Genomic DNA, 22,680 nt, shown 5'->3' with positions numbered 1-22,680 from the left:
CATTGTGTCAGCACTTCGTGAAGTTTATCAGTGCCTTGCCATTCCACAGTTCGTTCCCAAATGCTTTTAGCCGAGCGTGCTAACGTTATTCCTCCTAATAAACAGACACACACTCAGCTCTGTCTCCTCATTATTCACCACAAACTCTGTAATGTTTTATCTGACAAGTTTTCATTAACATTAACACACAATGGTAATAAGAGGGGATGGTGGAGAGTTTTTAAATTGCTGTTAGAAAAAAAAAACTCATAAGTCAAAGCACCATTTTCGGTCTATATAAATGTAACGTCATTATGCTAGTTATGCTGCCTGTTACTGCACAAAACAATAGAAACAGATGGTAAAAATTGAAATTAAGACAACTCTGGGCTTGTCTAAAGGTTAGGACAGAAACTAGGAAATTTAGTCTAGTTAGGATGTTTCTGTAATACTGTTTTTTTATCTGGAGTTAGGATAAGATTATGAACTTAACAACTGTTGTTCTGTAATAGATTTTGTCCTAAATTCAGTCCTAACTGAAGTTGTCATGTGACTAAGCAAATTAGATAAGATTTAAGACTTAAGAAGTTTCTGTATTACAGCCCCTGGACCTCAGAGAGAAAATGAAGTATCAAAAACTGTAAGATATGTATTTTTCTGTAGAGGGTTTGTACTTAATGTCACTTAGAAAATCAAGAAAAGATGTAATTAAAAAAAAAATACAGAATATGTAACTTTTGCATAGGACTATCTCTGAGAAGTTTTGGAGGAGTCTTAGTATAATTTTAGTTTGTTTGTTTTATTCTAAGTGTATTTCAAACTGTTTTTGTTTGTCAGCTGTTTTCAGTTATGTATTTTGGTGCAAGGTGTCCTGAATCTCAGTTTCAAGAATTTTCATTTAGTTTGCATTATCACTTACTACAATTCTGAACAAAGAACATCAGTTATGTGTAACGCATTCATGTCCAACCAGTTGAGGCAAGTGAATTATGCAGATTATCAATGTAATGATCACTGCTCTCTGTGCAGTTTCTATGACTAAGCTGTCGATCTTTCTTTCAACCAGTGCATTTTGACACAGATGGATTCCAGGCAGCCTTCACTATTAAAATCCACCATAAAGTCCCTCCCAAGCTTTATGATCCTGGACCTGGTAATGGTAACATGCTCTCAAATATTACTGTACAGTTTCAAAACTGAAACACAAGTTTGTAAATTTGTTTATATTTTCTTCTCTTCTAGAATATAACATAAGCGCCCTTGTCACCATTGCTACGAAAACATTTCTGCGGTACGACAAGCTTCAAGATTTGATTGACAGCGTTCGGCAGTTCTACCCCACCGTCACCATAATTATAGCTGATGACAGCGAGCAACCTAAGCCTGTAACCGGCCCCTACATAGAGCATTACATCATGCCGTTCAGAAAGGTAGGAGTGTCACTGGACTCTGGTATAAAGTAGAGAAACGGCTCAGAAAGTGATTTGTGACCTTTAAAGTAGGGGTACATGATATATTGTGTGCTAATTGTTTTAAATATATTTATTACCTAGCCTTTGGAGTACTGCTGTGGAAGACAGCTGTTTATATGCAAATAAGCCCTCTAACTAATAACTCAATTGTTTGCATGCATCCTGTTTAAACCCACATGTTCCAAATGTGGGTGTTTTGAAGAATCAATTCAAACATAAAAAAATTGACCAAAAACAATGCCGGCTAGTCTTTAATCCTGTCCTCTCAACAAAGGTTCAGCAATGTGTATATTTCAGGGCAATATGAGCACAATATATCACACAATTATAATGTAATCACAATTAGATTTTTTTTTCCCATATCATGCAGCCCTGGTTTGAAGTTCCTTTCCCGCATCTCTTAAAGGAGACCAAGTAAACAAATCTGCATTTTCCTTGTCCATTCACACATATATTACTCCTTACTGTATACTCTATTTAAGAGATCATGAAACGCAAACTCTCTACTGTTTTGGCATATTTTCAAAAAAGGCATGCAACTTGGTAGGCTGCTGGGATTTTCTTTCTATTTCTTTCTCAGAGAAGAGTAGTTCCCCACTTTAAATGTAAACAAGAATAAATGTTTTGAATACCAGGTTCCCAGTGAGCCATGTTTTCAAGCTTTAGATTGCAAAGGCAAGTACACACCAGGACCACATTTCCCGAAAACATCATTATGCAACCACTGTGGTATCTCTGGAGAGAGATTGTTCCAAATGATAGTCTCTCTGTCTTTTAACTATGGTAGTTGTTCAACAACGCCTTTGGAAAACACACCCCGGTTGGTTTCTGTATTTCAGTTTAACTGGTAACATGTGACCTCCAGAATAATGTTTGCATCCCTTTTATGAATGAAGACATTAATTACTGGGCTACAATCAGGATCAGTCTTGACCTCCCTGGGGCCCTAAGCAGAATTCTGCAAAGCGGCCGTGCTACCCAACCCATGAGCCATGTAAACCATTTCCAGTTGCCACATAGTCACACCTGACACCCCAGTGCTCCCACTAAAACAGTACAGGAGCACTAGGGTGTAAAACAGTTTGCCTCATCTGTCAGTCTAAGAATAAGCAGACCTGTACAGAACAGATATAAACAATGTTTGAATTTATAGATAATACCATTATTACCATTATCAGCTGCATCAGGCCCATTCAAACTGGCTCCCTCAGATTTCCTTTAATGCATTTTCAAATATAAAATACTATTTATACTATAGCTTGACTGAATGGTTGTTATTTACTGAGAGATGTGCATCCATATTGTCCAGTATGTCCAGCTAATCATTTTATATTCAATATTTAATCAATATTCAATGTCAGTCCATTGCTTTACATTTTGCGCTAGTAGAGTTGTAACTAAACCATGACTGAGAGACTAGATATTTATTGCCTTGTTTTAAAATGACGTGTCCCTATGACAGGGGTGTCCAGGCTTATCCGCAAAGGGCTGGTGTGGCTGCCGGTTTTTATTCCAACAAAGCAGAAGCTCACCTGTTTAACCTTTTTAACCAACTGAATAAAGAAGTGTAATCAGAGATGCCTCAGCTTGTTTGGAATGAAAACTTGCAGCCACACCAGTCCTTTGTGGATAAGATTGGACACTACTGGCCTATGAGGAGCATCCCATCACATCCATATGTTGTCTGGACCGGTCTCCACAGAGCCTGCTGCTGCTGCAAAGTGCGAGTTTCGTTTTTCAAACACGCATATGAACAGATGTTTACACCTGACATGAATATCCTTTCCAAGCTGCAGTTTGTGCATACCCCCCTTCATTTATTTACTTTCCAGTCAAAATGGCCATTAAGTACAAGTTGTTCATTTTTAGCATCACAGAAAAAAATAGAAAACATATTTGCAGAAAATGACCCCACTCTTTACCTTTGTTACAGTTTTCATTGTTTTAGGTCACTTGCTTCAAATGTTTTTCCACACCTCCGAAGTTCAGTCTTAGAAGTTGGTTGCATTTCTCACAGTCCAAGATTACGAATTTAGACTCATCAGTCCATAAAACCTTATTTCACGTCTCAGGTATCAAGTTCTGGTGAAAATTTTCTTTTTTGTCTATTTCTTTTTCTCAGTAGGGCCTTCTAGACAGCTGCACATCCTTTCCCACAGTGAGTGCGTATAAATGCACTCAATAATTTAATTATAATCGGATTTCTGCAGTTATTTGATTATTCAAATAATCATGTAAACACCATACTCCAATCTAGAAATCTGATTAAGAAATCCGATAAAGAGAGCTGGATTTTAGCTCAGTAATCAGATTTCTCAGCGCATGTAAACTTGTACTCCAATTTCTAAAACACTGCCGACAAAACACTGTCGGTCCGGCGCTGAAACCAAACACAAAATAATTCTTCATCTTCATATTTTCAGGTAAAGTGCCGCGATGTTTTCAGGTAAAGTCATGGTATGAAGTTTGAGCTTTACATTATGTTTACATCATGTCTTCTTCTGTGAGTTTATTGCCTGGTTGCAAAGCAGAAATCCGATTATTGCCTGACTCATGTAGACCCAGAGTTTCCTATTATCTGATTACTCAAGTGCATGTAAACGTGTTGATCGGATTACTGACAAAATCTGATTTTCTGCAGTTATCAGATTATTGAGTGCATGTTAACGCACTCAGTGTTTTCTTCTCACAGTGGAAGGATGGACAAACAGATTTTTTTCAAATCTAAAGCAAGAGTGGAGCTTTATTTTCTCCTCTCATTCAAAAAAAAACCCCTTTAGGTTCTGTTTCCAGTTATTTTTCTCTGGCCTTTCCCTTCTTTATGCCAGTGGATTATCTCAAGTTCTGTTTCCAGTTATTTTCCTCTGGCCTTTCCCTTTTTATCCCGCAGTCTGTAGCTGTAAAATGAAAATCACATAAAATGTTCAACACCTGCCACAGATCAAATGCAGCACAGTAACGTCACGGTATCATCCGCTTATTTACAAATATATAAACAGCATGCTAATGGCTTAGTGCTAATCACTGCAGCGTACTTTAAGGACAGTTAAATAAAGAACATTCACACAAACGCCGGCAGATAATAAACGAACGTTTCTCCTGAAGGCGAGACATGAAGGAGTGTTGCAAGTACAGCTCCCTCCTCTCCAACACAGCGTTTTATGCAAATAATACTAAAAAAAATTTCGGGGCCTCTTTCGAGTGAATCTCCCTGTAGTATATACAGCCAAAAGAACTAAGCAGTATAAATCTGAAAAAAAGTGTATTTATGAAATACATATATTGCAATAAGTTGAAGTCACTAAAGTAAAGTGGAAAAGCTACTTTTTAAGAAGGCCTCTGATGGATGTTATAATTTATCTTGCACACTCATCCCTCATGCATACAGGCCATGAGTAAAAGTAGAATTAAGATTAAATTAAATGTAAATGTCACACTTGGCCCTTGCAGTGGGGATACACAAAGACTTGTAAAAACTTCCAGAGGTGGACTCTAGTATAAAGTAGCTCATATCACATTGTGTTCAATTTTTCCCCCATAAGGTTCTTTTGTGACATTTGTGTGGGTTTATATACCAAAAACAGTCATGATTTGTTTTTCACATGACCATTTTTCAGCCTTTCCTTATCCCTCACAATTAAATCGTCTGTTTTTGTTACTGTGCCTTTCAGACTGATATATGTAAATGGATTCTCTGACTGGCTGCCCTATCTTGAGCCTTATTCAATAAGACCATCCATGCTGAAACACTGGACAGAGCTAAACTTCTGTGGATTGAATAGGTGAATACAGTTGTGTGCAAAAGTTTATGGTGTAAGTCAGGAGTCAGCAAAATAGGTCTCTGGAGCCGCATGCAGCTCTTTTACTGCCCTGTTGCGGCTCCACAGCCAAATTAGATTTTTAGGTAAAGATAAAATAATCCTCCTTTGCAGTAAAATAAAGCTCTGCTAGAGTTGATTTATAACTGCTAGTTCACACTTTAACCCTGAAGGTTGGCATGCAGACTGCTGGTCACCACAGCAATGCAGACAATCTTGCCTAGCTATTAGCTAATGGGAAGAACAACATCGAAAACTAATAGACTTATTCGCATTCATAAGCACTCCAGCTGGTTTACTGATGCGTTTAATCTGCAATGCGAAATTGTCAAACACTAAAATGTAAAGCTGAAAACAGCTTCTTTTTATACCAACTTCTTGTTTGAATTCTCCTGTTCCACCTTAAATGGTGCAGCAGTTACATTCTGGCGCCTCAGGCACCATTTAAGATGGAACGGGAAAATTCAAATAAGGAGCTGGTGAATGAGGAGCTGACTTCAGCCTCGTAAAAAATCAAACGTTGAGAGACATTTTACAAGAAACTATTCTACTTCCACTGTTGTTGAAATGACAAAATGGCTCTTCTTAACATTTGGGTTGCTGACCCCTGGTCTAATTACATCTTGTTGATTTTGTAAGTGAAGAAAAAAAAACACATCCTCTCACACACACACACACATACACACACATCTACACATTTTAATGCATAATTGCTGTTTATTTGCTGAATTTAACATATCAGAAAAAAACATAAAAAGAGGTCTGTGCAAAGTTTGACCTTTATATGTATGGATTTTTCAATATGTTAAGCCATATTAAATATGCCATATTTGAGTTTGTTCCCTGTAGAGCCGGGGGGTTTTCATTTCAAACAAGCTGGAGCGCACCTCATTTTGCTTGTTTAATCTGTTGGTCTCTGTCTTTTAAACAGTTGATCATATGTTCTCCTGCACTGCTGGAATAAAAACATACAGCCATATCGGCCCTTTGTGAATAAGATTGGCCACCCCTACTGTAAAGGATGTGTACTTATTTTACACTTATTGATACATTTAGAAAATCAATGCAATAATTTGACCAAAAGTGTACAAACTTTTGCCTTCAGCTATGTATGTAAATGGATTGGAGAGATCTGCTGTTAGTATACTGATATGATATTGGATTGCACTCTCTAACCCAAGTGAGTGACCAGAAGTTGTCCCTGAGGATGCCCTCTTTCAATTAGTGTAGTCATGCCATTTGCATGTAACATAATCTACAATGCAATGCATGATCATAGAATCAGACAATGCCAGACGGATCAATTGATATAGTTACACAAATGCAAATCATTTTACCGACATCGTGTCGGTTTGCTTATGCAAATTAACAGCAACTCCCTATTGCACAGCAGAACAACACTGTTGCGCTCTGTAATAGTAACTTATGTTTCTGTTGGATGTTGGTTCATTTAGTTTTGTAAAACCAAAGAAGTGTTTTAGCTCATTTGGTCGGAGTTGTGGTATGGAAATGTAAGACACACATTTATCTAGAAGGCACATACTGTGCCCTCCACAAATATTGGCATCCCTGATAATCATGAGCAAAATGAGCTGTTAAAAATATTCCTAATTTCTTATGCTTTCAATATTTTAGCAACAATGTGACCTTAATTTGAAGTGTAATAATTGAAAGAATATTTTTCTTAAATCTATATGTACCATAATTATAGGCACTCCTAGAAAGTCTGAATAAAGAGTGAATTCTAACATTCATATTTATTTTGCGTTCTCTCCTCTCTAAGTTTGATGTCAGCAAATAAAAAAAATTGAGTGAAATACAGTCATTTATTATGTTTGATGAACATCAACGGGCAGCAGTGCTTACAGACTGCAGCTTGGAAAAGATAATCGTGTCACGTGTAAACATCTGTTCATATGCCTTGTGCAAAATTGCTTAAGTTGTTTCATAAATTCAGGAAAGAGGAAGGCCACCGCCTTACATGCTGCAGTTTCATTTCTACTTCTGCCTTCACTTTAAACAGTGGCTGCAGTGACTTCTCTCTTCTGTAGAAGCTTCTTCAACTCTCATAAGATAAACTGTCTATAATGATCTTTCATCAGAGTATAGGTAGTGCCTACTTCTTGTTTCAGCCACTTCTTGTTTCATTGAAAAAGTTAACATTTCAAATGTTGAAACTGAGAAATTGAATTGTTTTCCGAAAATTATTTTGAATTTGATGCCAACTAAATGTTCCAAAAAGGTTGCGACGGGGGGCAACAAAATGCTGGTGAAGTTGTGTAATGCACACCTGGTGGTTAATTGGCAACAGGTCAGTAACATGACTGGGTATAAAATGAGCAGAGAGACTGAATCTGTCAGAAGTAAAGATGAGGAGGGGTTCACCACTGTGTAAAATACTGCACAAGCAAATAATGCAACAATTCAAGAATAAAGTTTCTCAACATAAAATAGCAAAAACAAAAACTTTTGCTTTTCATCATCTACAGTACAAAATGTCATTAAAAGATTCTGGAGAAATCTCTGTATGCAAGGGAAAAGGCCAAAAACCAGTATTTGCTGGCCATGATCTTTGGGCCCTCAGGCGGCACTGCATTAAAAACAGACATGATTCTGTAGTAAAATCACTGCATGGGCTCAGGAACACTTCTGAAAACCACTGTCTGTGAACACAGTTTGTCACTGCATCCACAAATGCAAGTTAAAACTCTAAAACACAAAGAAGAAACCAAATATAAACAGGATCCAGGAATGCAGCCACCTTCTCTGGGCTCGCGATCAAAAATGCACTGAGGTGAAGTGGAAAAGTGTTCTGTGGTCCGACAAGTCAACATGTGAAATTCTTTTTGGAAATCATGGACACTGTGACTTCCGGGTTAAAGACCACTCAGCTTGTTATCAGTGCACAGTTCAAAAGACAGTGTGGGGCATTAGTGCACATGGCATGGGTGACTGGCACATCTGTGAAGGCACTATTAATGCTGAACAATAAATATAGGTTTTGGTAACCTGTGCTGCCATCCAGACACGTCTTTTTCAGGGAAGGCCTTAATTATTTCAGCAAGACAATGTCAAACCACATTCTGCATTCTGTATTACAACAGCATAGCTCCATATTAAAAGAGTCCAGGTGCTAAACCAGATCTGTCACCTACTGAGAACATTTGGTGCATTATGAAATGGAAAATACGACAAAGGAGACCCCGAACTGTTGAGCAACTAAAATCATATATCAAAAAGAACGGGAAAACATTTCACTTTTAAATCTACAGCGGTCGGTCTCCTCAGTTCCTAAACGCTTACAGAGTGTAGTTAAAAGTAGAAGTGATGAAACACAGTGGTAAACATGCCCCCGTCCCAACTTTTTTGGAAAGTGTTGTTGACATTAAATTCAAAATGGGCATATATTTTTCAAAAAACAATCAAATTTCTCAGTTTTAACATCTGATGTGTTGTCTTTGTAGTATTTTCCTTTAAAAATATGGTTTACTTGATTTGCATATAGCCTGGAAAAGGATGGCATGCCCACTCCAGGTAGGGGGGAAGGACTTGCCCCAGGTGGAGGAGTTTAAGTATCTTGGGGTCTTGTTCACGAGTGATGGGAAGAGGGATCGTGAGATTGACCGCAGGCTGGGACAGGCGGCAGCAGTAATGCGGCCGCTGTACCGGACTGTAGTGGTGAAGAGGGAGCTGAGCCGTAAGGTGAAGCTCTCTGTTTACCGGTTGGTCTACATCCCGACCCTCACCTATGGTCATGAGCTATGGGTAATGACCGAAATAATGAGGTCACGAATACAAGCGGTGGAAATGAGCTGTCTTCGCAGGGTGGCGGGCTACACTCTATTGGATAGGGTGAGGAGCTCGGCCATCCGGGAGGAGCTCGGAGTAGAGCCGCTACTCCTCCGCATTGAGAGGAGCCAGCTGAGGTGGTTCGGGCATCTGATCCGGATGCCCCCTGGACGCCTCCCGGTGGGGGTGTACCAGGATGGCCTACCAGGACAAGACCCCGGGGTCGTCCTAGGACGCGCTGGAGGGATTATATCTCCAGGTTGGCCTGGGAGTGGCTTGGGGTCCCCGGGAATGAGCTGGAGGAAGTTGCGGGGGACAGGGTCGTCTGGGATTCTCTGCTCTCCCAACTGCTACCGCGACCCTATCTGGACTAAGCGGTTAACGACGACGATGATGATGATGATGATGATTTGCATATCATTGCATCCTATTTTTATTTACATTCTGCACAGTGTCCCAACTTTTTGGAAATGGGCATGTATTATTCATGTGATGTTATCTGCAGGCATTCATTTAGATCTTGAAGAAGAAGGCAAAGGTATTAGTACTGTGCTTGTGGAGGTCTTGCCAACCTCAAGTAAGATTGTTCTGCCACCTTTCCCAGTTGAACTGACTGACGAAAGAAAATGTAAGTAAACATGAGGGGGAAAAAATGGGTCCACTCTATAAGACCTGGTATCGTGCTTAATTTCAACCACTCTCATAACTAAAGAACTTTTAAAGCACATTTGTTTCATAGCAATAACTTATAGTAGTTACTAAATTATTTGTAGTATTTACTGGATAACTCAGTTACTGAATTAATTCAATGTAGTTTTTGAACAAGTCATAGTAATTACTGAATAATTCATAAGTCATAGTAATCAAGTTGAAGCAGTCTTTATTCTCATTCTTCAAATTAACTTGTAAACATTGGAATGAACGTTCTCCCTATGTCTATGTGGGTTTCCTCTGGGTGCTCTGGTTTCCTTCTACAATCCAAAGACATGCGGTAAGGCCAATAGGACACACTAAATTGCCCCTAGGTGTGAATGTGTGTGTGTGATTGTATACGTCTGTGTGACTGCCATGCAATGGACTGGCGACCTGTCCAGGGTGTTTCTTGCCTTCCACTCCAGCACCCCTCACCCCCCACCCGCCCCACTGGTGACACTGCAATGAAATGTCACTCTTCAGGCCCCCTGGTGCACTATAATAATTCCTGATAAATCTTTGGCACATTTAAGGATTGTGTTTTCAGTTTTAGAGCGGCTGTGAATAACATATTATTTTTTGTACAAAGCATTTATTATTACTCTGCGATTTAAAGTAGGTGCAAGAATAGATTCTACCAACTTTAGCCTAGATTAGGCATAGCCAATACCATTTATTTGTGGTATAGTTAAAGAAAAAAAACCCACACAAACAACATTCTTCAGAGTCACCCTTTGAAACTTGAGCTACGACACTTAAGATAGCCATAACAATGGGTAATGGGTTGAGAGGTCACACAGCATAAATACATTTGCACTGTGATTTGCCTTCCACCCAGCGAAACGGTCTATGTAGCTTTTGCCCCTCGAATGCGATGAACAACCCTGGCCATGATTTGCTCATTATTGATTTACAGTCGATTTGGCAACTGTGCTGTAATTTGTCTCATTGCAGGGCTGGTTTGCTGGACGTAATCTTGCCATCTCTCAGGTGACCACAAAGTACGTGCTGTGGGTGGACGACGACTTCATCTTCAGCTCCAACACACGGCTGGAGAAGATGGTGGAGGTTTTAGAGAGAACCACCTTAGACTTGGTGAGACTCACTGACATGCTGACCCCAAGTGTGTGTGTGTTTATGTATATATATATATGTGTGTGTGTGTGTGTGTGTGTGTGTGTGTGTGTTGTTTAAAAAAATAAGGGATTTAACGGTACACACTAGCCACGGTTCAGTTCACGTCGCAGTTTGGACATCATGGTTCAGTACAAGTACATGTCAACAGGAAAAAAGAGACAACACCCCCCAAACACATAAGGCTAGGTTTCTTTTTGTTTATTTTGAACAAATAGTACTGCAAGTTACAGTTTGTTCCATCTAGTGTCGTATGGTCCCCACTGAAGAAGCTGTTACAGCCTGTAGTATGGGTCATTTGCATTTGATGGGTAAAGTCACTACGGTAACTAATGTGTGGTGAAAGTTCAGCTTAAGCTGTGATTTTTACTTTGGAGCAGAGAAAAAACAGAAAAATTTGTAAGGCTATGTATAGAAAAATATTGCAATCTCTGGATAGGGAAAAGTCTCGTTTCATTCATTCAATTTCCAATCTCCTATTATTTTCCTAAATAGCTGGCTTCTTTGGCTCTCACTTACTGTTCAAACACCAAAAATTCAGCCTCACAGCTGATCAGGGGTCAGGAGTTATGACATTGCTGTAGTCCTGAATCCTCTATAGACCAAATCATTTGCTCATAACATCTGTACTGTGACTTTTTGGTATAAATACACGTACCATTACACCCAAGTGTGTGTGTGTGTGTGTGTGTCTTCTGAAGTTTCAGTGGCGCTTTCCTGGTCATTCCAATACAGGTGACAGACTGCTTCCAGCACAGCACACACTCAAGCTGTAGTTCAGTAATGTATAACATAACAGTAGAGTTAATTCGGTTTATTGTGCACTGTTGTGTGCGTGAATGGAGGATTCTTTACTTTAGAAAGAGATGTCAAAAGTTCCTGTAGTTGTGATGTGTTGGTGTCCCAATACTTTCTTCCATATTTTGTGTAAATTTCCTAGTTCATCCCAAAGGTGTTCGATGGGGTTGAGATCAGGGCTCTGTGTGGGCCAGTCAAGTTCTTCCACACCAAACTCACCCAGCCATGCCTTTATGGACCACTGGGATGCAGTAATGCTGAAACAGAAAAGGGTCTTCCCCAAACTCTTCCCACAAAGCTGGGATCACACAATTGTCCAAAATATCTTGGCAGGCTAAAGCATGAAGATTTGCCTTCACTGGAACTAAGGGGCCTAGGCCAACCCCTGAAAAACAACCCCATAGCATTATCCCTCCTCCATCCCATATTTGTCCATCAGTTAGAGAGATAGAGAGGCATCACTCCACAGAATTGTGCTTGGTTTCTGTGGCAGTGGGACTGAATGAAGCACCTGAATTCAGTGCTTAAGAGGTGTGTCCCAATACTTTTGTTCATATAGTGTGTGCATATATGTGTGTGTATGTGTGTGCACACACATATAAATATATGTGCCACTGGCTTTACCCCAACAGTGACCTCCCTCACACACGAAACCCTTAACTAATCCCGCACCTTCTCACATAACACAATAAACACATACACACAACTTAAACACTAATTACTAACAATGCTAAACACAAGCAAGTCCCTCTGTTGTAGAGTGTGCGCTACCATGAGCCGTTGTGGTTATAGGCCTAGTCACACCTCCAGAGTATCAGGTGCCAGCCAGCAGCAGAACGCTAGTGGGGGTTTTTTTTTGTGTGTTAGTGTGTGTGTGTAACCCCAGGCACATTCAATTATGCTGACATCTGGCCTCCAAAGTCCAAAGTTCCAAGAACATCCGTAGCTTCTTTGTTTGATTTGCAAATTTTCTTCTGCTGATAAGCCACTGTAGTGCATGCTCTTCTAGAACAGGTTTGTCGTGACTGGAATTTGTTCCTAATTTGCTTACATGCTGTGTAAGCTTATTTTCATACGCTCCGTGTAAGTAGCGATCGCTGAATACTGAATACACTGTCCTAAACATGTTCAGTAATGTGTTCCATTACAATTAATAAAAAAGCAATAAATTCAGAATATATTTAGAATACATATGGATAAGGTCTGTGGGAAAAGCTCTGCTTTTGTATTTTTTAATTCCCACTGTTCTTCACTGTTACTGGTTGGCAGTTTGTTTCATGAAAAATTCACTTATTTAAATAAACAATTCTCAACATTTATTTTGGTTCTCATCACCTTCAGTTCGCAGCTGTTCCCATAATCCCAGTGCTGTTTCAAAACTAAGCAAACGTCATTTGCCAATGACAAAATCTCGCAAATATAACAATAAAGCTGTGTGATTCTCAGTCATTGGCATATATATAGCAAGTTTACCACTTGCGAATAACCATGTTCACTGCTGAGGAGATTGTTCAGTTCAATCATCCCTCAAAGGAGTTTAGTAATTAGAGATGAATAACTATTGATTTATAAATCATATTGATTTATCGGTCTACTCAGGCTTTAGCAGAGGTCTGTAACACTGAGATTAATATCTCTGATTTTAGTCTACTAAGGCTTTAGCAAGAAGTTCAGTGTTTGTAACGAAGTCATTCTTTTTTAGAGTATGTCTTAACACAGTGTTTCTCAACCCTGGTCCTGAAGGCCCCCTGCACATTTGAATGCTTTTCTTGCTTTGACTCAGCCACCTTAATAATGAGCTGTTAATGAGCTGAGTAGTTAGATCAGGAGTGTTGGGAATACACAAAACAAGTGCAGTGGGCCTCCAAGACCAGGATTGAGAAACACTTTTGACACTATGAGCTGATTTTGAATTGTTTAGTAAATAAGCATCAATAACTCCTTTTTAACTCCTTAAAATTTCAGGCTTGTTACATACTAAGACTTATTATTCAGTAACTATAGGGACTTCAATGCAGACTGGTTGGGCCCTTGCTTTTTAAGGGGTTAAAGATGGAATATATGTTCACTAATGGTCAGGACTCCAACAGGACCACCACTGATCATGGTGGCTTATTCTCAGCACTGCGGGGATACTGACGTTAACACTGTTCAATAATTTATCACGTTTGGCATCAGATTACTACATCTATTAACTCTAAAAGAAAGACTAGGCTAGTAACATTAACTAGAAACAGACAATTAGCGTTTGTCTGTTTATCTAAAAGACACTTACCTTGTTGGTTCAGGTCATAGATAGATATACATAGATGCTATTTTGCCCTGTATCTGAGGCTTCTTTGTTGTCAGTTTCAATTCAACTTTGGAACTAGAACTGAGTAAAAAGTCACACATGCCTACTTTTGTGTTTGTTTTTCAGTTTCAGTCCAGAATTGGTTTTTCAGTTTGCCACATGAGCTCAAGTCCTTAATGCATCTCTTTTATAATTGTTGACATTGTTTGAAAGCTTGTTCTGCATTCAGATGGAATTGACTGTAACAAACTGTAATATAACTGAAAAACTGTTTTCCTGGACACTATAGAATTGTTCTGCACAGTGTTATGCAAAAGTGGTTTTTATTATTTATTTAATGTGTTTTGTGAATTGAAATGAATGGTTTGGTTTAGGTTTTGTGATATTCTAATGCAGACTAGTAATCACTTGTCATCTTAAAGTCCAAAGATTTTGCAAAATTCCTCAATCAATGGTTTAGATGTAAACAAAGTCATTCAGAGTAGTTCGGTGGGAAATGCGCCTTTCAGAATGGTTCACCATTATAGTACTAGAAACCAGATGTCCGAAGCATTTAATGGCTCGAAAAGCTACATCCCATTAAGTTATTACACAAACTGGTTATGAATGCACTGCTTGATACCCGAGACATTGTTTTGTGATAGTTTTTGTTATGAAGTTTTGGCATAAAACAGATTTTTGGTATGAAGTATTACTCCAGGATTACTTCAGTGTTTCCTCTCAAAACCGCATTCTCAACTGAGATCAATGTGCACAAGCTAACATGCTTTTGTTGTTGGGTAAGACAGCGAAATAGATAGTTATTTTATTTGGTGGCCTATGTTAGACAGTCTGTAAGGTAACAGCTAACAGTGATATATGCATGTTGGCTAACAATGACTCATTTATTTCACTCACAAATGTTTCTTAACTTGATTCCAGTTTCTTGGAATGGCAACTGAAAGAAAAACAGCGGGACGGTGAGATACATGCAGGGCGCTGTAAGGCAAAAATAGTACCCAAAGAAAATGGTTTTTTTTTTTTTTTTAATTTAGTAGGATTTTACCATTATCAGCGTGACCTATGACACATGTGAGCTCTGGTCATTTTGGATAGCAGATAAAATGGTGAATTTGTAGTGTAGTGTTCTGACTTGGTCAATTTCTCTAGAAAGGCACATTTCTACACCAAACCACTCTGAATGATTTTGTTTACATCTGAACCATTTAATGAAGTAATTTTGCAAAATCAGTAGACTTCCCCTTTAACTGGCCAGAATGTGTAAGTGGTTCCAGGCTTCAGTTCACTCCTATAAAATAAATAGTATTCAGTTTACATATAGGATGTAAAAAGTCTGAGATTTTATAGGTTTAATATGTAATTCTTTTACAATGAAGTCACAATATATGTAGAATTGTCACTTACAGAAACAAAGCAATTTATTGTCTTATCATTTACCATTGATAAAAGCTGGGAAACATCAAACAATCTCTTGGTGCCACTGACACTTCTGACACACCCTACCAACCAACACAGCTTGAAGAGCAACGCTGAACCACCTGTAAATGGAGTGAAAACATTCCACCCCATTTCAGAACATTTGCTTAGTAAATACATCCTTCAGCTGACCTTTATGACCGGATCTGTGTGTGTATGTGTTTGTGTGTGCAGGTAGGAGGGGCAGTGCGGGAGGTAACCGGCTACACTGCCACCTATCGGCACACCATCTCAACAGATGAAGGTGGAGAAGAGGGCGATTGTTTACACATAAGGAGGGGCTTCTATCACATCATTGAGGGATTCCCTAATTGTGTGGTCACAGATGCGGTCATAAATTTCTTTATGGCTCGAACTGACAAGCTGCGTCAAGTGGGTTTTGACCCTCGCCTGGCACGGGCTGCCCACCTAGGTGAGTGGTTTATTGTAAAATAAAGTGCCTCAATGTAGCTCTGCTTTTTTTCCTTACAATATCAGTGAAACCGTGTATGTTGAGGATTTAGTGTGAAATTGTGGGTTTAGAACAGTACCTTAATAAATTACACTTAATACACTTATAGAACACTATCATTAGTGTGAGCAGGACTGTGCTCAGAAAGAACTCGCATACACATACTTTTTGAAAATAACGACACTGAATGATGAGTAATCTGAGCAAGCACGGTTATATGTATGTGTTAAAAAATACCCCAAAAAATATAATGTGCGGAAGTCAGAGACCACCCTTTTATTTACTTTACAGTCAAAACAGGCATCATTTGTAAGGAGATATTCCTAAGGAAGTTACATAGAAGATGATACACTTGCAATAAGAAGGCAAAAGTCAAAAATAAGTGAAAAAACAGGAGTTAAAAAATGTTTAAAAGTTTAAGTGAAAGTGGACTCCTAACAACCATGCAAGAGCTGGTAGACCACGAAAACTGTCCCCATCAGATAAACAGCACTTAAAACTTTTATCTTTGAGAAAGAGGAGAAAATCAAGCTCCACTCTGGATTCAGATCTGAAAAATTCACAGGTGTTTCTGTTCATTCTTCCACTGTGAGAACACAGCTCAGTAGTCAAGAAAGAAATAGACAAAAAAAAAAAAAAGTAAATCAAATTCCTGGTGTGTCGGCCTTGTGTCTGGAAAATCTTTTTTTTTCCTTCTGCGTTCAGTTTCACAGACAAACTGACCCAAGGATCCCTTGACCTAGTGGTGGTTATATAGGCTCAGGCACTTTAGTCAGTTGCCAACAATAGAAGCAACAAAGCATAAGTGTGACAGAAGTGACCATATTGAGACAGACAGAAATAAAATGAACAGAATGTCCCGGGTACAGCTTTTACAGCAAACACACGCATGGCACCACACACAGCAAAACAGATCATTTGTTCAGAACAATGGACTTTCCCCCCCAGAGTCAACATCTTTAAATGTGAACTAGGATCGTTAGAAACAGAAAAAGCAAACAACGTCTAAGAGTGAAATTTGGAGCTATTGAAAAATGTAATTTTGACTGGAAATGAAATAAATTATGGGTGGTACTGTCAGAAAATAAAAAATCCTGCTTTATCCAAATATTAAGATTGGACTGGGGTGAGATGAGTCAGACACAAAAGTTTAGCCATGAGACAATATTTTAATGAAGTGTTGTTTCTCAGGAGCCACATTCCATAAACAGAAGAAATTTGATAAATTCTCACGATGATTACAAGTAAGAGTAGAAAAAAGAAGTTATTAAAATACAGACGGATGACAAATTAAAGGAAAATCCATAAAGTGTCTTAGTAAGACTTTGGGCCACTACGAGCCACCTGAGCAGTTTTACTAGATTCTGTGGAACTACTGGAGGACTGGAACACTATTTTTGCAAGATAGTCCCTCAGCTGGTGTTTTCCCATAGGATAATCAGCTGGGTTGAGGTGACTGTGAAGGCCATAGCTTCTGCTATACACTGATCACTGATTCTCATCAAACCGTTCAGTGACCCCTGTGGATGAGGGCCAAGATTTGTAGTGACCTTGCCCTCTAAAGGGGAAGATGGACCCAAACAAAGCCTGCTAAATCCTCCTCACCACATAACAGAGCCATCGGACAGCATTCAGGTCTATTCTGTTCTCTCTTGGTGTTCGTTGCACGTGCACTCGCCTGCTTGTGAAACATAATATGGAAGGATGACTCATCTGACCAATTCACTTTTTTCTGCATGTCTGTAGACCAGTGCTGATGTTTTAACACCACTGAACTTTTAAATGCGCAGTCGTCTTTGTAATGAAGGGTTTATGCACTGCAGACCTACTATAATATCCCTCTCTATGTAGCTGTGGAGGGACTGTTATTGTTGATACAGTCTGTTCATGTCCTGCATTGACATTTTCAGACACCTGAGGAACAGCTGCTGTTTTTCCTTACACTAATGCACTAGTTGCTGCAGAGCCCATGTGTCAAAGGCAAGGCCTTCAGGCCAAGTCAGGCCTGTGGCACAGTCCTATTCAGCCTGCAAATTTATTTTAATTTTTTATTAGTAGTAGCCCATTTCACAGTGAGCTGCACTACAGTTCCCGGTGTGTGCTCCCACCCCCTCCCCAACAACAATGTATAGGACAGCAACAAAAAAGAGATGTCAGGTGTCTAGTTCAAGTGAATGGGCAGTTTTAAAAAACATACTGTACATTGGGGACATTTAAAACAATTATCTGCAGCTAATTAATGTATCAGCAAATTTAGGGTGGCAGTGACTTTAAGGTGGCACTGCATTTAAGGTAGCACTGAATTTAAAGTGGAATTGCATTTAAGGTGGCACTGAAAATAAGGTGGCAGTAAATTTAACGTATCAGTAAATGTAAGGTGGCAGAGAATTTAAGGTGACACTGCATTTAAGTTAGACTTGCATTTAAGGCAGCCCTGAATTTAAGAGGCAGTGAATTTAAGGTAATAGTTGAATTTAAGGTGGAACTGCATTTAAGGTAGCACTAAATTTAAGGTGGCAGTAAATTTTCAGGAATCAGTAACTTTGAGGTGGCAGTGAATTTAAGTTATGATTACATTTAAGGTGGCACTGAATTTAAGGTGGCAGTGGATTTAAGGTAGCAGTTTAACGTAGCACCTAGCAACACATTACTATCCACCTTGGATACCGTAGTAACTGCCTAGCAACGTTTTAGCAACCATCAGCAGTCTTCCACCATTTTAACGTTTTAACGCAATTAGCTGCCTTTTTCAAGCCAACTTAGTTTGTTGACAAACTTTTCCTTTCTAGTTTGCTGTTGTACTTGTTGGCATATTTTAAATAAACAATAGTCAGTTGGGGTCAAGGCAAAATTTTAAGTAAAAATAAAATAAAAACACAGCTGTCCCACATTTAGTGGTGGAGTTTGACACCCCTTCTGCAGAGTGGCAGAATGTTGCTGGCTTAATTGTATCTTGCAGTGCACCTGTCTGGAAGCATCTACACTCGTTACTTTTCTCTGCATTGAATTTGTCTCCTGTCTGTATTTCTTCTGGGGAATTTTGATCTGAGCTATAGTCATGATTTGGCTCTGTATCCAGTCTAGGACCACATGTTAAAGTGGTTCAAACTTGATTTGTAAAGATTCACATAGCTCTGTTGTTGAAGCACAACATGTTTGGCGCCTCCTCAGCTCTGTAATGTAAACATAGCTAAGTTAGGTAGAGTAGGTGCACTTTAAGCATGGAACTCACTTGGACTCTGACCTTCTAGGACTGCAGCTGATGATGTTTTGCTTTTAAAAAGGTTCATTCATCACATTTCTGACTGTAATTTCTCCTCCCTGTGTAGAATTTTTCATCGATGGCCTCGGCTCTCTCCATGTGGGTTCTTGTGATGATGTCATAGTTAATCATGCATCGAAGATCAAAGCAATGTTGCCGTGGGGACAGTCAAAGACTGATGAAGCATATTCCAAGTTCCGCTATCAGGCGGCCTCCAACATCCAAAACACTCTGTTTTACTTCAAGAACCACTTCAAATGCAAAACCAGCAATGGCTGATGATAAACTCTTTAAGAGCTTCTCAGTATTTGCTAGAAGTCTTTTTTCAGAGTGCGTGAAGACATTGCCTTAAGTGAAGTGGTACAGATGATGCCTGGAGAATTCTGCACTATTTACTCATGAACTGTGAAACAAGAATTTACGCTTCATGTCAACCTGGACCAAAGATGGTGGCATGTGAGGTATACATATTTATTTCTTTGCTATGGAGTAACTGTTTATAATCAAATTTGCAGAATGTACACATTTTTGCTACCACTTCTATTTTTTATCAACTTTTTTCTATTGTTATTTTTCCTTTTGATGTAGTAATGTTCAACATTGCCCACAAGATGGCAGTAGACCATCAGTATATATATGTGTATATTTGTCCTCTGTTTATGCATAACTAAACTAAATGGAAAAATCTGTTATTTTCTAAATTAGCAGTGAATGTGAGTGAATGCGACTTCCAGTTGAACATGTTATGCAGTTCCTGTTACACAAATGAAGTGCAAATTCAAGAGAACATAAAACCTTAAATGTAGTTCAGCACATATAGTGATATGTTTGGGCACCCCTGGTCAAATGTTTTGGTAAAAATAAGTTCACACGTCCTCTACAGAGAGCACACCTGCACGCTTAAATTCACAGTTACTGTCTATTTGGTGAGTTTAACACATTGAATATTTTTTTCTAATATGTGAAACTCAGCAAATAAACAATACTTATCAAGTCAAATAAAATAAAAGGTCAAGTTTCAAATAGTTTCAAAAGTTTCAAACCACTGTAATACAGCTCAATAATCTAATAAAGGTGGAGTAAGACGAGATTGAAGCTAAACTAAATCCAGACTGATGATCACAGAGAGACTAATACATACACAGCTATTAACTTCCTATGCTTAATCTGCCTGTAGGTTGGCTCCTTTTCCCTCTTTGTCATTGCGTATTTTAATGTTTTAATACCACAAAGGACAAAATTTCTTTTTAAATTTACAAAAGTTGATGTAACAAGATATCTCATAATTTTGCACCATTTCTTTTGGTCATTCAGATATAAAAGTTTTATACAATGCCAAGGGCAGCTGGCATTTTCAAACCACCCAAACAAACAAATAAACAAATAAATGAATACAACAAAAGAAGCGATATAAAGTGTTTTCACAATAGCAATGATAAGCAACTACTTTTACTTCTCCCTTACTGTTTTATTTGTTTTATTTTGAGTAAGTGAAATCATTTTTCTCCTGAAGCCTGAAGTCTAGTTTTTTTTGGACTGTATACTTTAAGATATTTGTAAATGACCTCTGTTCTGATTGGCTGCTTCATGTTTTTATTGTGTATTTAGACCTACACTGAAAAAGTAATCCACTGAATTTACAATTTACTCAATTCGAAAGTGTACAGAATAAGATAAAAAGAGATAAAAGAAGGGCAAAATTGTGTAGGATAGGATTCATGTGGAAATAATATATATATATATATATATAGAGAGAGAGAGAGAGAGAGAGAGAGAGAGAGAGAGAGAGAGAGAAGTATAATCAAATAGACAAACCTTGGCATGCTATGCTAAAATCAGTAGTATGAAGGATTAAGCAGCCTAGTTTGTGGTGGATTCGTGTAGCAGCAGGAGAGATGCAGGAGTGGCTGAGAGGAGCAGTTGGACGGTCTTATAACACACACAGTAATTGATGTGGACTACATTCCATCCTGCCAATTAGTAAAGTACTCCTTGAGCTTTAAAAGGAAAACCCAGAGGGTGCAGTGTCTGGAGGCTTCTTTGAAAATCACCCTGGAAAAAAAATATGGGCATCCAACATCAAGCAGGAAAATAATTAATTTTGTGGCCCGGTTTTGAACTCTGCATTAATTTTATCAGGTCAAGGTAATGGCTCGTGTGGAGGTGGTCCGCAGTAGATCACTAATTGTGGCAAAGCAACAGTAGAGGGCAGTGTGTCATTTCAGTGTGCCAAACAAACAATGTGAGCTCTGACTGTCAGTAGAAATTCAGCAACATTTGAATGAAGTGCATTTCAAATACAGAGCTTTAACACAGCCCTGCTGATGTGCTGTACATTTCAGCACAATAAGACAGAACACACTGCACATCTGTGAGAGTAGTTCAGTAGTGCTTTGTAAGTACCTGTGGAGGTGAATCAGGCCTGTTCTGTTCCTAAAAGGAACATATTTATTTTCTTGAATTTTTCTTTTTATACTTTATCTTTTGTTTAAGATATACTTAAGTATAAGTACATATGCTTGCCTTATACATAAAGTTTAAGTATACTTGGCTTGTTTGGGGTGGAATAGTTTAGAGTAAATAGTACATTTGTGGAACTGATCTATAATGTGAATCGTAGAGAAGTACAACCTGTTTGTGGGCAGCCAGGGACTGATTTCTGAGAGGTTGCATGCCCACAAATTCTAATATCAAACTTCTCTAAAGACTGTGTTTGTATGTTGGATTTTGTTTTGATCTGGAATGTTGATTTGAGTTGTTGTGTTCTTATATTTTGGCATCAAATACAATATTTGAAAATTTTTATTTATAAAGAAAATAAATGTGTTTCTTATCCTGAGCATGTCTTTTTGAATGAATGAATTTTTACATGAATTTTTATGAGTGTTTACATTAGTTAACTTCAAGTCTACTTAAAGTACTGTTAAAGGTATATTTCAAGTATAAAAATAATACTTAAATAGAAACCTAGTAGTATACATATAGCAAGTTCTACATTGTTCATTTAAAGAAAATGTACAAGTATACTTGCAATATATAAACTATTAAACTGGCACTTTCCTTATAAGTTCAGTACACCTGTAGGTTCACTTTTAGTGTATTCACACTATAGATGCAGTGCAAAATAAAACTTATATGTAAACTAGTTGTGTACTCAAAGTTGACTACTCTTACACTTATTGAAAACTTAAAAGCATACTTTCATAAACTAAAAAATAGTCCAATTTAAGCCTCAGATAGTAATAAAATAGTACACTTACAAGTACACTACCAGTACACTGATATAAGTATACTTCCTACATAAAGAATACTTGAGAAATATACTTGAACTTTATTTAAGTTCACCTAATAAAATTAACTTTAATTATACTTTTTTCGTAAGGGAGGCAGCTCTGTACTGCGCCTCATTCAAAAAGCAGTCAGGGCTGAATCACATATAATTCTAACATGGGCAAGGCTAAACAGCTCTAGATTTTTTTTTATTAAATGCATTGTTTTTCTGACATCATTTTCCA

At 38.3% G+C, this 22,680-nt stretch overlaps 1 protein-coding gene across 1 annotated transcript in view; it reads left to right on the top strand.

The window, feature by feature from the left end:
• The window catches only part of b4galnt1a (beta-1,4-N-acetyl-galactosaminyl transferase 1a), a 32,335-nt gene extending 12,222 nt beyond the window's left edge, over positions 1-20,113 (top strand). The window contains exons 7-11 of the mRNA XM_036591940.1: positions 1,046-1,132; positions 1,222-1,409; positions 10,706-10,846; positions 15,627-15,864; positions 19,233-20,113. Of these exons, the coding sequence (XP_036447833.1) occupies positions 1,046-1,132; positions 1,222-1,409; positions 10,706-10,846; positions 15,627-15,864; positions 19,233-19,444 (866 nt within the window). The 3' untranslated portion in view covers positions 19,445-20,113. The remainder of the gene's footprint in view (positions 1-1,045; positions 1,133-1,221; positions 1,410-10,705; positions 10,847-15,626; positions 15,865-19,232) is intronic.
• Positions 20,114-22,680: the final 2,567 nt, after the last annotated feature.

The sequence above is a fragment of the Colossoma macropomum genome, unplaced genomic scaffold (genome assembly GCF_904425465.1).
Source record: "Colossoma macropomum unplaced genomic scaffold, Colossoma_macropomum, whole genome shotgun sequence".
NCBI classification, from domain to species: Eukaryota; Metazoa; Chordata; class Actinopteri; order Characiformes; family Serrasalmidae; genus Colossoma; species Colossoma macropomum.
The sequence above is the reverse complement of the archived record's forward strand: the minus strand, read 5'-3'. Positions and strand labels throughout refer to the sequence as shown.